General features: G+C 39.0%; 2 protein-coding genes across 2 annotated transcripts; both read right to left on the reverse strand.

Moving 5' to 3' along the window:
- Positions 1-1995: 1995 nt before the first annotated feature.
- LOC111594824 (kunitz-type serine protease inhibitor 2-like) lies at positions 1996-2472 on the reverse strand. The gene is made up of 2 exons (XM_023308289.2): positions 2335-2472; positions 1996-2277 (listed from the first exon to the last, which is right to left on the reverse strand). Exons 1-2 carry the CDS (start codon positions 2429-2431, stop codon positions 2099-2101), a joined length of 276 nt encoding a protein of 91 aa, XP_023164057.1. The 5' UTR covers positions 2432-2472; the 3' UTR covers positions 1996-2098.
- Positions 2473-3336: 864 nt separating this feature from the next.
- Positions 3337-3894, reverse strand: LOC111594810 (protease inhibitor carrapatin-like). Its single transcript, XM_023308273.2, has 2 exons — positions 3699-3894; positions 3337-3638 (listed from the first exon to the last, which is right to left on the reverse strand). Exons 1-2 carry the CDS (start codon positions 3823-3825, stop codon positions 3430-3432), a joined length of 336 nt encoding a protein of 111 aa, XP_023164041.2. The 5' UTR covers positions 3826-3894; the 3' UTR covers positions 3337-3429.
- Positions 3895-13844: the final 9950 nt, after the last annotated feature.

The following is a 13844-nucleotide window of genomic DNA, read 5'->3' on the forward strand; positions in this document are numbered from 1 at the left end:
ATATGTACAACTACAGACAAACCTTATACAAAATTCATACTAAATAAATGCATAATTATGTATGTAATTAAATGAATGCACAATTTGTTTATCATTTAACTTGTTGGATTTGCGCTTGTGTATATGTAGAGTGGCTTTCCCACAGGCCGCGAGCCTAAACGATTGCAGCTTTGCAGCATCAGTTCGCATCTGTGCATCAGAGAACGTAGATCATTTACACAAGTTGGACGTGAGCCGGTTTTGTTGGTTTTTTTTTGTATAAGGCTAAATGCGTTAAGCATTTGATCATACGAATATTAATTGGCAAACACCAAAGCGCAGAGCTATGGCCCCGACAGCGAGACCAACTCCAACTCCCAGCCTCAGTGATTCCCTGGCACACGCACACACGCGCTAATGTTGCCAGCAATATGTTGCCGGCGTGCGTCAAATGTTGCCAAGCAACACGATAGCGAGTGGGAACGAGAGAGCAGCGCTATGGTACTAGCCAGAATGTCGACGCTTGATGCCGCCGCATCCAACGCTTAACGGTTTAAATTATTTCGCGCCTCTTGCATCGTTTGCTAGCGTGCAATTTGTGGCGCACAGCTTATCACAATTTCATTATTACAAGCATTATTATTGGCCATAGTAAATTTGCGGCAGGCCTGGCATTTGGCATTGCCAGCGCTGTGCGTTTATTTGTAATTGAAATTGCGTGACTTTATGCTTCGATTTCGCCATTGCCATTGTTGCCATTCAATGGAAAAGAGAGATAAACTTGCATAAATACATGTCTATACACACACACACCAGCACTGACGTACCTCTGTGTAGGCATGCACGTAAAACTTTCGGGCGAGCTTTCGCTTTGACAGCGAGAACAGCCGCAGCAGCAGCAACAACGACGACCACGACAGCAGTCAAACAAAACAAAAAGCCCAAACACACATGCAGAGCGCTTGCTGAGAAAGCTGTTCGCCTGCTCCAAATGCGAGCAAGCAGCGCAATGTTTGCCCAGCCCTTGCTCACTTACGCGTGCGTGTGTGTGACTGTATTATCGTGTGTACACTTGCTGTCTATTTAAACCAACTGTAAATTAGCAAAGCACTCGGCAGCTGTTTTATGTGTATTGCACATTGCTGCTCGCCTGCTAAAAATTGTACCAAAAAATCGCCGTTCGTCGGTGAAACGCGCTTCTGGCGAGTGCCTGGAAACGCTAGCGATTCGTAATTTAGTTGCCGCAACAAATGCGCAATGTTCCAAGAAAACATTTTATTCTCACCTATTTGTTGCTTGCCTTTTGACTTTGTTGAGAATTGAATCACTTTTAGCACTGATATTTTTCTATTCATTTTACAATAGTAATAAACATTAACTAGGTACAATTTTTCTATGTTGTTATTTTGAAATACATTTTTTTAAGATATTTTTTTTTGATATTTCAGATATAAACAATTTTATATATTTTGTATACATAATAAGTATATATAAAATATATATTTTAGGGCTTAGACCATTTTCTTACTATGTTAAGAATTCAAATTAGCAAAGAATATTTCTACACTACCTTTTCCTTTTAATTTAATTTTATTGTAATAATACAAGTTTTAAAGCTATACTATATATAACAAAATATTTTCAAAATACTTTTTTCTATTAATTTTCTTTTTGAGATATATTTCTTTGTAAACTTTTTTATCATTTAACAGATGTAATATATTCTATACATGTAGGTACAAACATGACATTCTTTATTCTTAATTTTTTCGTGCAATATTTATTGCATTCTTGTTCAGTGTGCATCATGTTCCAGTTAGAGCAACCAATAGAAAGCTTTTCGAAGTCTAACAGACCGCACCTGACCTGCTGTAAGCATATGCCTGTATTAACTGATATTACATTTAATTTACTCTAAAATCACAAATGTGATTTTTTTAAAATACATTTTACATTTGAAATATATTTATATATGTATAATATTTATATTATACTAAAATTTCTTGGTGTCCTTCGGACTTTCTTCAGAATATCGATCTACACTCTAGTTTTAATTTTCAATAATATTTAAATTTAACAGAATTCATCGTATTCTCAACACACTCCTATATCTTTTCCTCTAGTTGAGTTTAGGGAGTACGCAAAATTTAAGGCACTGCTCTCTAGAGAAGAACCTGTTGCCATTGCCGCCGCAGTTGGAGTGAATAAATGTTTGACAATGCTTGTAAGTGGGATTATAATACCACAACCGTCGATGTCCGTTGCATTTGCCATATTGAGGATGCGCTGAGCAAATGCCTGCAGGAAGAGCGAATAAAATTATTCGAAATGCTCTCTGGGAGCAATATGACTTACGATTTCTGAACTCTATCTGCTGTTCCAATGCTGTTCGCTCTGTTGCCGACATCATCAACAGGGCAAAAAAGCAATATAGAGCTGAGGCAATTTTCATTTTCGATCTGATCGAGCCTAATGAAGCACTGTAAGAACAAAATCTGTGCGAGGCTGTTTTATAGCAGCAGCTCAAAATGGAAATCTGTTTTGGTGTACCTACTGTTAATTGGCTTTAAATATATGTAGTTGAGTGACGCGACGTTTGTTCCCTACAATTGATTAGCTTTGCGATGATTTCAATTAGACATTTTACTAAGTATAGTTTGATACTCTCCTAAACTTAACTAAGAACTTTGTAAGTATTTTCTATATTTAGTTTTAGGTTATTTATGTGAGCAGATGATAGAAGGCTTCATCTCTGCTATGCCAACTCCCTGATCCCCTACGCAAATATAAGCAATATGACCTCACTTAATTAAACATTTTCTGTGTGGCTAATCAATGACGTTTACTTGTAATAGACTCCCTGTTGCTAATCATGCAATTAATAATACTTCGTTGAAACATATTTTTACAATCTCAATTCTAGGTCTACTGCTTGATTCAAAATAATCTTTCAATCTTTAGATCGTTGTTATCGTAGCACAAACTGCTCTGATTGATCATAATATATATATTGAAAAATCCAACATTTAAATTTATATTTTTATTGATTTTTAGTTATCGATTTATAGTTATTTATTTACTGCTTTCTTTCAGGGCAACTTGATATTTCTGTTGCATCCAGGCTAACTAGGAGCACTCGATCGTTGCACAGGCTAAGACGCACGACGGATAACTAATTGTAAGACGCTACGTACGCCTCTCTAAATTCCTTTTTCCCATAGTCAAATTTTAACTTTCAGATCAAAGTCGGCAACCCACAAGCGCAGCCCAGGCGCCACCCAAGATTACGAGCTGTGTTTATTTGATGCTTTCAAGAGAGAAAAAACGAATGATTGATATATCAGTTTTTCGCAGTGTGTACTCTAGCAGGGCACTTACGACTAGAGCACTCTTATTCGTTTATTTTATTTAATAATAATTAAATAATAATTAATAATAATTAAATATTCGTCAACCTGCACGGCCAATATCTGTTTTCAGCCACTCGCTGACTTTTTCGGTGCAAAATATATCGCATTCATCTTTGGTATAGAAACGATTTTGATTTCCGCCGCAATTCGAGTATTTGAACTTCTCGCACTTGGACTTGTACTTGTTGAAGAACCAAAGTTGACGATTTCCTTGGCATTTTCCATAGTCTGGCTTCGTGTAGCAAATGGCTGCAAGACGCAAAAAGTTAGCTACAAAATTCCATTAAATATTAATTCAATCAGACGTACCTTTGTTGATTTTGTCAAAATGAGATTTTTGTACATTATAATTATAATAGGCATCATCGTCAACGTGCTGGACCAAAGCCAAGTCCGCCAATATCAGAAGCAACGCCAGAGCAATTATGCACTTCATATTGTGTAACTCAATCCAGAAAGTAAACTGAACTTCTTAAAATGATCGACTTCTATTTATAGTACAAACCGTAACGAACTAACAACTGTTTTGCTATGAAGCAGCCGAATAGAACCAATTGTTTTCGAAAGATATGGGGCGCTATCGAAAGCCAAGTGTTTAACACGTCATGCAATTGCTCAATCTGTAATCAGGGGCCAAAATTATACGACCGGTTGGCCAGTTAGTTAGCAAGCGAATTCAATTAAATTTCTCAATAAATTATAAGTGCAGAAAAAAACTTAACTCAACTCAATGCGGCTCGGCCTGGCTAGACTTGGCCTGGCTTGTGTTGGCTTGGCTCTGCTGCATACTTAGATGCATATGAGTCTAAATTGTGAACTGGTCCAGTGTGCGTTTAAACCGGTACTTAGTACACAAAACGAGATTACGCAACCGCGAGCGAAGATCACATGCCATCGCGCATACGCCGAGTTGTACGTCTGAGCATTGGGACATGCTCTTCTCTCATAACGCAAACGAAATCGCAAGCATCGGAAAATCGAAATTCTAGATCAAGGCCAGCGCACAAATGCATACACATATATATATCTAAATATCTCTCTCTGATGTCGACTGCTGACACACGCAATGCATGCGTTAAATAACTTGAAACTAGTTTGTCCATGGAAGGAGGATGCTTGGTATTAGTGCTGCGGCCTGCTGGCCAAACGCGCACACAAACTGGGTCAAAAGGAAGCACGGCCACTGCGACTGCGCTTGCAATAAATTGCAGCAATTGAAATGAATTTTGTCATTCGACAATTTGCATTTGTAAATAACAAGAGAAAACACTTAGCGCCACTTACGCGTCTGACAGGGCCCCAAATACTCCCATGGTCCGGGGCCACCACCAAGCCCAATTGCACAGTCAAATACATTATCACAGTTTACGATTGCCAATGTGTCATTGATCAGACGTTTATTTATAACAAACCGAACCTGAAGGCTGCACAAAAGTGCTGAAAAAGAATGAAAATAAATAAATAAAAGTTATGCAAAGCCAAAAACAAAATTTATTGAAAATCTGATTGAAAACTAGAAACAATAAGAGTTCGAAAATTTGCAATTTATCAAGTTTCAAATATTAACAATATAAAGAAATTAAAATATAAAATATTTAAAAAATAATAAATTAAAAAATTTAGTAATATATATATAAATATAAATTATTATAAATTAAGTTATTGAAATTATCTTAATAAATTAATTATTTTAATAAGTAAGATTATTTAAAATATAAATATTTAATAGTATAAAGTCTCTAGCATTCCGTTTAAGAAATGCTTTAAGTATTGATATAAATTTTCATCTATTTAAAAAATGTAAGGAGTAGCCGACTAAAAAGTACCTTGTCTATATTTTAAATTGCAGCTCTCTACATTTTATAATTTTCGAGATCATTGGCTTCATGCAGAGGCATAGTCGAGCCAATCATCAGCTCAGCTGCTCTTCATCAACATTAATTTCTTTACACCATAATTTAAAAATTTCAATTCATTTAATTTCAAATAAAAATATCAATTTGTTATTTATTGAAAGTATTTTGACATTTCAAAATACATTTTCAAATTATTTATATAAAATAAATTGAAACCTTAAGTCTAATTGAAGCATTGCCTTTGGTCTAATAAAACAAAAGTAAAGAGATTATAATATAAGTCCATAAAGCTGCCCAGCTCTGGGCTATAAGTCAATTCGCTATGGACAAATGCATTTGCATAAATATATATATATATATATATATATATATATATATATATAAATATATATATGTATATAATATATATATATCCGTAGAGGAGGTGATTGTGAGGCCGCGGGACTTGTGCGCTAGTTGAGCTATTAAACAAAATTAGCGAACATAATTCTATTAATTTAAATGTTGCATTTTATGTGCTGGCAAATTAGTTTTCAGGCCTTTTACGATTACGGCTATTAGCCAAAGCGTTAGGGCCATTTATCGATTGCATGGAGCGTGTCAAGGCTAAGCTAGATAACGAAATCTTGTGCCCTGTCAAGTCTGATGACAAATGCCATGCCACAAGTTGGCCAGGCAGTTAATAAACATATTCATATCTGGCGATTTGACGCTTTTGGCCAATGCACGCAAATGAATCGGATGCTGGGATTGTGCAATTATGGCTAATAAAAATGTTTATGGCCGATGCCCATTGGCCGATGACTTCTGCTGGAGCGATATGAATCACCATAAATCTAAGTGCGGTATAAATATTTATCGTGATTTTATAGGAGGAAGACAACAACCAGCCAAACTTGCATGCAATAACGGCATCGCCGATTTGGCATGCGTGAGAATCGCATGCAGTCCAAGCTGACCAAACTGACCAATGTCCAACATCCAACTTCCAACATCCAATATCTAATGTCCATTGAGCACATTTTCTCCTTCTTTTTAATGGCAGGCAAATTGTGCACATGGCTGGCCCGTGATTCGAATGGCGCAGATAAAAAAAGGTCGCGCGGTCTTAGAAAGTGGGTTAATTAGCAGCCAAAGCTGATGTGAATATATTTATGCATGTATGTATATACATATATATATATGTATGTATATATGTATATAAATTCGCACAATGCACTGCTATATTGCTCCAATAAAACATAACGCATTGGAATGCCCAAAAAGTTGACCTCAAATGGAGAGTCGCTGCTCCAACTGTCCAGCTAAAGTGGAGCCGGAGCTTGAGGATGAGGCTTCTGCTGAGGCCGAGGCTGGGGCTGCTCGCGCACACGTCACGGTTAATTGGGCATTCAAATGTCAAGTTCAATTTTGGGCTACATTAGCGTTACCTATAAAAGGGCCGTTCTCGCTGCGCTGCATAAAATGAGATTTATTGTTGCATTTTGCTGGCTGCATAAATTGTTTTTCTTCTTTTTCTTGCAGGCACTCGCGTCTGGTGGCAATGGTCCACTGATCATCTGGCCAAGACAATTGGCCAGAGACCCAACGTCGTTGCCCGTTGAGCTCGCCCAATCGTTTGGCATTTGGACTTTTGAATAATTTGGGCAGTCCCAAAAGCGTATCAATTCGAATATCATTATTAGCCCAGCCCGCAGCTAAACCATCATGAAGAACCACACAGCCAGATTGTCAATGCCGCCCAAACGCCTAATGCAATCTTGAATATTATTTATGACATTGATACGCGGCTTCCGATTTGGTTCTTAGGCCAAAAACGAGCTCAAGCTAAACAGCTTTTATTGCAATGACCACTTGGTACTGCTTTTCGCTTATCGGTGCTAAAATGCAAAACCTACAATTAGCTCACGGCGATAGCACAACTATACCCTGTACTAAAGAGCAGACGGCAGGTGTACCCGACTATAAGAGACACATAGGACAGGCTGAATATGAAATCATTCTAAAGAACTAAGCAAGAATGGGTATGAAATACTGAGAGGGAGTTGACAAGAATAGAGTGAGAATGAGAGCTAGAGAAGTTTCTCTTTCTCTTGCTCTGTTCTTCTATCTTAAGAGAAGATGCCTCTTGCCTCTCACTCTATTCTTATAGGTCTCGCTGAAGATGGATCAAGGCATTGTGGGAGCAAATGAAGATCACTTTTTCTCTTTCTTCCCCCTCTATTTCTCTATCTCATTCTGCCTCTCCCTCTCTCTCTCTCTCTCTATTTTATATTCAATTTTGACAAATTTATAATAATGGGCAGAGTTAATGTTCTTCTCCTGGTTCCTCCTCTGATTCCTCACGTGCTCTTTAGTATATATCTTCTTTTCCCTTTTTCTTTATTCCACTTTTACTTCCTCTCTACCTGTCTACCTGTCTCCCTCTTTATGCCACTCTTTCCTTATCCTATATTTCTCTATCATCTCTTCCAACCCCTTTTTTCTTTCTTTGTTCTAAATTTCTTTCTCTACGTTCTGCTTTCTTCACTGCCCTTTCTTCTCTGTTTTTCTCCTCTCTTCTCTCTTCACTCTTCTTTGTCTCTCTTTTAACTTTTTCCTTCTCTATCTCTCTCCTCTATCTCTCTTCTCTAGCCTCTCTTCTATCGCCTGCTTTTCATCATCTTGCTTCTCTCCTTTCTGTTTCTGTTCTCCAGGCTCTCTGCTTTCTCTCTTCCTTTGCCTCTTCCACCATCTCTGTATATTCTCGACTCTTTTCTCTTCTCCATTTCTTTCGCTTTCTATCCCTACCATTCTCTCTCTTTCTCTCTCTCTCAATGTTATTCTCTCTTTTTCTCTTTATCTGTTTGTATAGCTCTCTCTCAGTCTCCGTCTCTCCTTCTTCATTTTATAACCTTTTATTTTTCTCTCTCTCTCTCTATCTTCGAAATGTATCTGTATCTTTCTCTTGCTCCCTCTGGCTTTTTCTGTGCATCTCTGCATATCTCTCTCTCTCTCTCTCTCTCTCTCTCTCTCTATATCCTTTCCATGCAATTCTCATTGCATCTCAGCAAGTAGGGAAGCAAAGTAGGTTAGCTTCATTGTATTTTTCTTATATATTCAGATTTAACAGGGTATCTGCTTTACGCTCTCTCTAGTCACTCCCGTTTAATATATATTTAAGTATCAATAAAGTAATAACAGCTTTACAAATATCTTAAGTGCACCCGATGCAAAGCCACAACAGGGGCACCAAATGTTGGGCAATGCGCAGTTGCTGCTGCTGCTGCGGCTGCTGTTGTTGTTGTTGTTGCTGGTGCGATTTCTGGTGGCATAAATCAACGATTGGAAAATTAAAAGCAATAAATTTGCAATTAATTTTTAATTTGCGCAAATTGATTAACATCAGCACGCTGCAAATGCCAAATAAAAAATAATATAAAATAAATCAAAGCTAGTTGAAAATTTGATAAGCCGATCAAATTTAGCCAAGTTTAACTATTTTTTTTCTTTTGCTATTTCCGTTAGTATCATAAGTGGCTCGTTGATTCGATAAAAGTTTTTAGAAACTTCAGCAGCGCCTCAAGCCTTTTCCCAAGTTGAAGAAAGGAAATCTTTTTGCCGTCAACAATAAGTGCTAAGCAAATTCGTCTGGCTAAAGAGTTTGGCCTAGAGCCAAGCGAATAATAAAAGCCAAACGAAATGCACACAGCTACAACCTACGCAATGTGGCCAATAAATAAACAAAGTGTGAAGGTCTCTACTTTTGGCCAATCTCTCGAACCAAGCCAATAACATAAGCTGAACTGTTGACCCTGCTGCCGTCGCTGCTGCTGCTGCTGTTGTTGTTGTTGTACATTATAGAATGTGATTAATTATGCTGACATTAAATCGGCTAATAGAAATATATCTCGTTGCGTTTGAAAATAATGTTGACGTGATTGTAATTGAAGTTGTTGCCAGTTGCCTGTTTGAATGTTGCTGCTTGGCCCGTTGTCCGTTGACTGTTGCCTGTTGCCTGTTGCCTTTAACCCTGCAGAAAATTGCCTTTTCACCGGTGACCGTGCTGTGTGCAGTTTATTGCAAATTTGTTTGTTTGCGATCCAGGATAACTGATGGGGAAACTTACTATGAATCGCGCTTACGAATATGCAATTTGACAGAAGGCATTAATCACATTGATAATTGGCAACTGTTGCAGCTATTGCCAGCTTTCACGCCGCCAATTCGCTGTGCGAGAAACGAATCTAGCAACAATTAAGCAAAAATGTGCGCCCATATAGCATCTATGTAAGCCTCTATAGAGAGAGGGGGAGATATATATATATATCTATATACATCTATATAATTAACTGCTGCTCTAAGTTATTTGCAACGCATCATCAACGTATTTAAATCAATTACAATCAGCAATTTGTTGGCTCGGCTCGTTTTACTGCTCTGCTGCTGGCTGCTCTTTAATCAAGGCATGCGTTTGTATTACAGATAGATGACACTGCCGCTGGAGACGTGGCCAAGTCGTGTTAAGTACGCGCGAATTAATGTCTTGGCCGAGTCACTACATCTTGGAAAGTCCTCTGCAGCGATTGCCATTGCTGTTGCTGTTGCTGTTGCTATTGCTAAATTGCAAGTCGAGACAAGTCAAGAATTTAACAGCCAAAGCGCCGCCTGCTAGTTGAGTGTGTGGCAGTCAGGCGGCGCGTAATTTACGTCGATTTGATGTTTCCAACATAAATTTATAGCGCGCACAATTTTGCCAGCGATTTGTTGCCAGCGCCGCCTGCAACATGTTGAATTGATGATGTTGCTGTGGCTCCTGCTGCCGCTGTTGTTGCTTGGCGTGCTTTGATTTCGCAGAGAGCAGCAAACACAAAAATGTCGCAATAGCATTATAATGAAAAAGCAAGAAAAATCATGTTGGCATGCGGCTGCTGCGGCTGCTGCCGCTTCTCGCTGAGTTGAGCAACATTTTTGCCAGCGTTTCGGTTTTTATTGACTGAAGAGGCCGCCAGTTGAGGCGGCAGAGGCATCTATTGAAGAGGCGCCTGCGTGTATGAGATATGGTGTTGCCGTTGCACTGTTCCACTGCCTTGGCTGCATGTTTGCTGCCCGAGACATGACATGTTCGAGGAGCAGGAAGTCGTTTTGCGTTTTGCGTTTTGCCACATTTATGAGTTACGCTTTGGCCGCGTGTTGCAAGCAACGCCGCATGCAATCTGCCACTTATGGCTGCTGTTGCTGTTGCTATTGCTGTTGTTTTTCTTCTTTTTTTTTCTTTTTTAATTATGTGCAACTTGTTTGCCGACTTAGCCAGCCAAATGATGTCATTAGCACAACGGGCGAATGTGGCCCACAGTGCAAAGGTAAAGAGACACGCACTGCGAAATGAAGATATTAAATGCCAGCTAGCTCTTGCAACATGTTGCACAGCAAATTGCTCGCCCCGCGGCCAACACGCCGATCTAATTGCAAATGGAGCAGCATGCAAAATTGTTTTCTATTTTTTTATTTTCGGCTTTAATAACAAATGCCCCCAGGGATGAAGCACGTTTAATGCCAAAATGATGCATGTTGCTGCTGCTGCTGCTGTTGGTGGGTGATGTTGCTGCCGCTGCTGCCTAGCCCAATTACTGAGCACCTGCAATTGACAATGCGACCAAGTGGACTGCATGATTTATGCGGCGCACCATTTTAGAGTCCATGGCGGTTCCATAAACAAATTGTCGCCAAGCGCTCTAAATGGACCTACGTCTGCCACAGCCATGAAATTGAGCTGTAATTGAACTGGCGCACAGGACACAGCGCGAATATATGTATAACAAAATTGTTTCAAACAAACCTGCAATACATCGTCGTGGTTTTTGGCCATCTCACAATTTATTGCGGCGCATTTCAATTTCACAATTAAAACACGAGCCAACGGCAGCCCAAGCCCGAGCCACAGCCACCACATCATTAGCTTTTTGCCAAACAAATATGGTCATTGTCTTCGCCATGTCTCTGTGTGTGTGTATCATAGATATTGCCACATATTGCATGCGACTTTGTTACGATTTTCAAACATTTAACATTTGTTTTAGTCAAGCCTGCATGTTTGCCCAGCACGGGGGCCCCGTTGCCTTGCTTGGCTGTTGATAATTTGTAAGCAGCAACTTTGTTGCTGTCGCTGTTGCCAATGTTGCCTGCTTGTTGCTGTCCAACTTGCCAATGTGGCCAATATGTATAACTTAATCAATGTGCCAAGCCACATGGATAAATTCAAGCACAGGCGCTAATAGGCAGATGCATCTAAATGATGTGGCTTAAGTAGCTTTCTCATGAGCTTAATTAATATATTAGCCTTAACAAATATGACAAACTAAAGCGTAAGTGTACATAAGTTTAAATGCACAAAACTGTAAAGAAATGAATTAATTTATAGCAACTTTTTTTTATAGCAGCGGCTGACCAAGCAAGAGTGATACTATTTTCGATAACTATATGTGTGCAGTGGTTCAAGTTATCGATAACATTTAATATTTAAAGTGTTTATTAATATTTGCCATTTGATTATAAATTGTATTACATCTGTCGAATGTACAAAAATATTTTAAAATATTATCAAAAATCTGGTATTTAATTTCGTCTTGATGTCAATCGTTCCCATGGCTTCAGTTCATGAGCAACGCATCGCATAGTTGATAAGTTTGGGAAAAGTTATTTTTATTTGGCATAATATGATATATTTTATATAATGGCATACATGAGACTTTGACATAAAACTAAATTCAATATTATAACTGCAACCATTTTTTGCTTGACTCCATTTCTTTTCATATAGCTCTTATTTGGTCATGCTGTTTAATTCTTTTGCTTCTCTAGAGATTTAATTATTTCTTATAAAAGATTTTTTAAAAATTCCAAAAAAATTTCTAGATATTCAGAATCGAATTATTTCCTACTGCCACCCGATTATTTGAAGTGTATGCACGAAATGCTTCAGTTGAGCTGGTGTAATCAAAGAGTCAGCTTTCGGCTGGCTTTTTTTGTGGCCAATTTGGATTCATTTCTGCACAAGTGATCAGCAGTGATCAGTTGTGATCAGTGATCAGGTTGCCCACCCGGCAAATGGCAGCAGCGGAGCGGACCCCAGAGCCAAAGCGAATATCATTGTCAAATGCGCTTTTAATTGATGTAGACAGCGCCCGTACATATTGGACAGCCGAGCTGGACACTCGAGCTCGAGCTCGAGCTCGAGCACAGCTGACAGGCGCACATTAGCAATAAAATATCTAATTGGCGTCTCTTAAGCAACAACAACAACAACAATAACAAGTCAAGTCAAGTCAAGAAATGAAAATTTTCATAATACGATTTCGTGTGTTTTTCCTAGTTTTTTTTACTTTTGTTTGAAGATTTGCTGTGGCAATTGCTGGAGTTTGTGCTACAGTTTATGGGCCGTGATTTATGCCGGCTAGCATTAAATTTATTTCATTTTTAATGAGTAATTTACACAAAGCTGCATTGATTTGACAAACACATGCCACGGCGACAACTCATGGCAAATTTCTGACATTTCCTTGATTTATATATCAAATCGAACCGAGTCGAGCGGCGTCGGGAGTCGCGTCGAGTCGGGGGAAGATAAAGAAGCAGTGTAAGCGATCTAGACAATTAATCCAATTACTTATGATTTTGTACGTAGATGTATATATTTGAATTATCTCTTTGCTATTAATTTGAATTTAATTTCCAAATGCCGCCGCATTCCGCTGCTGTGTTGCCAACATGTATGAAGTGTTGCCAATTAAGCGGCGCATGCAATGTGCGCGTGCATTGCGTGGCAATGTTGCAACGATTTCCATATGCGCCCGACATATCGAAAACGGACGCAGATCAAACGACGCCCCGGACTTGGATTGAGATGATGATTTAATGTCACAGCGGCCCGTTGACCATAAATGCAGCGTTTAAATTAATATGTACGTACGTCACCTAATGAAGCCGGCTGCCAAACGGCCAACTGCCAACTGCCAACTGCCAACTGCCAACGGCCAACGGCCAGCAGACGTGATCAACGCGGTGCGACGGTATTTTTGGAATTTTTACAACACCAGCAGAGGCCTGCCGGCCAGCTAGCCAGCTAGCCAGCCAGCCAGCGCTCCACTGGCCATTTTCCATTAGCAATAAAAACAAAAAGAAAAAAAACAACACACATTACGAAGCGAAGACGAAACGAAATGTTTGCAAAAATAGTGCGAATGCGAGTAGCTTTGAATTATGGTAAAACACCTAGGCCATGATTTATAGTTGTTGTAAATAAAGAAATTAAAATGCATTTATGGGCAACAAACAGGCAGTCAAGTAGACAGGCAGGCAAGCAGGCAGCCAGCCAGCCAGCCATAAAGGCAGCTTCTGTATAAATGAAAAGGCAAAACTAATTGCCAAAATGTTGATAAGATTAGTTTTGGCAACACCCCCACTCCACTACATGTGTGTGTGTCTGTGAGCAGGCAAAGTGTCCTTAATTAAAATTTTGTTGCATGCTAGCTTGAAAATGTTGCCAATATTAATGTGGCTCTGTAATTGGTTTCTCAAGACCAAGTCACGTTAAGTCTATTACAAGAAATGCATTTTGAGC

The sequence above is a fragment of the Drosophila hydei genome, unplaced genomic scaffold (genome assembly GCF_003285905.1).
Source record: "Drosophila hydei strain 15085-1641.00,03,60 unplaced genomic scaffold, DhydRS2 tig00000290-arrow-arrow-pilon, whole genome shotgun sequence".
Lineage (NCBI taxonomy): Eukaryota > Metazoa > Arthropoda > Insecta > Diptera > Drosophilidae > Drosophila > Drosophila hydei.

Bases quoted from the DNA above. Each gene is read 5' to 3' on its own strand.
- LOC111594824 (XM_023308289.2), bottom strand. From the start codon at position 2,431: ATGAAAATTGCCTCAGCTCTATATTGCTTTTTTGCCCTGTTGATGATG. The intron at 2,278-2,334 runs GTAAGTCATATT...CTCTTCCTGCAG, and splicing joins GCAGATAGAGTTCAGAAATC to GCATTTGCTCAGCGCATCCT.
- LOC111594810 (XM_023308273.2), bottom strand. From the start codon at position 3,825: ATGAAGTGCATAATTGCTCTGGCGTTGCTTCTGATATTGGCGGACTTG. The intron at 3,639-3,698 runs GTACGTCTGATT...TGCGTCTTGCAG, and splicing joins TTTTGACAAAATCAACAAAG to CCATTTGCTACACGAAGCCA.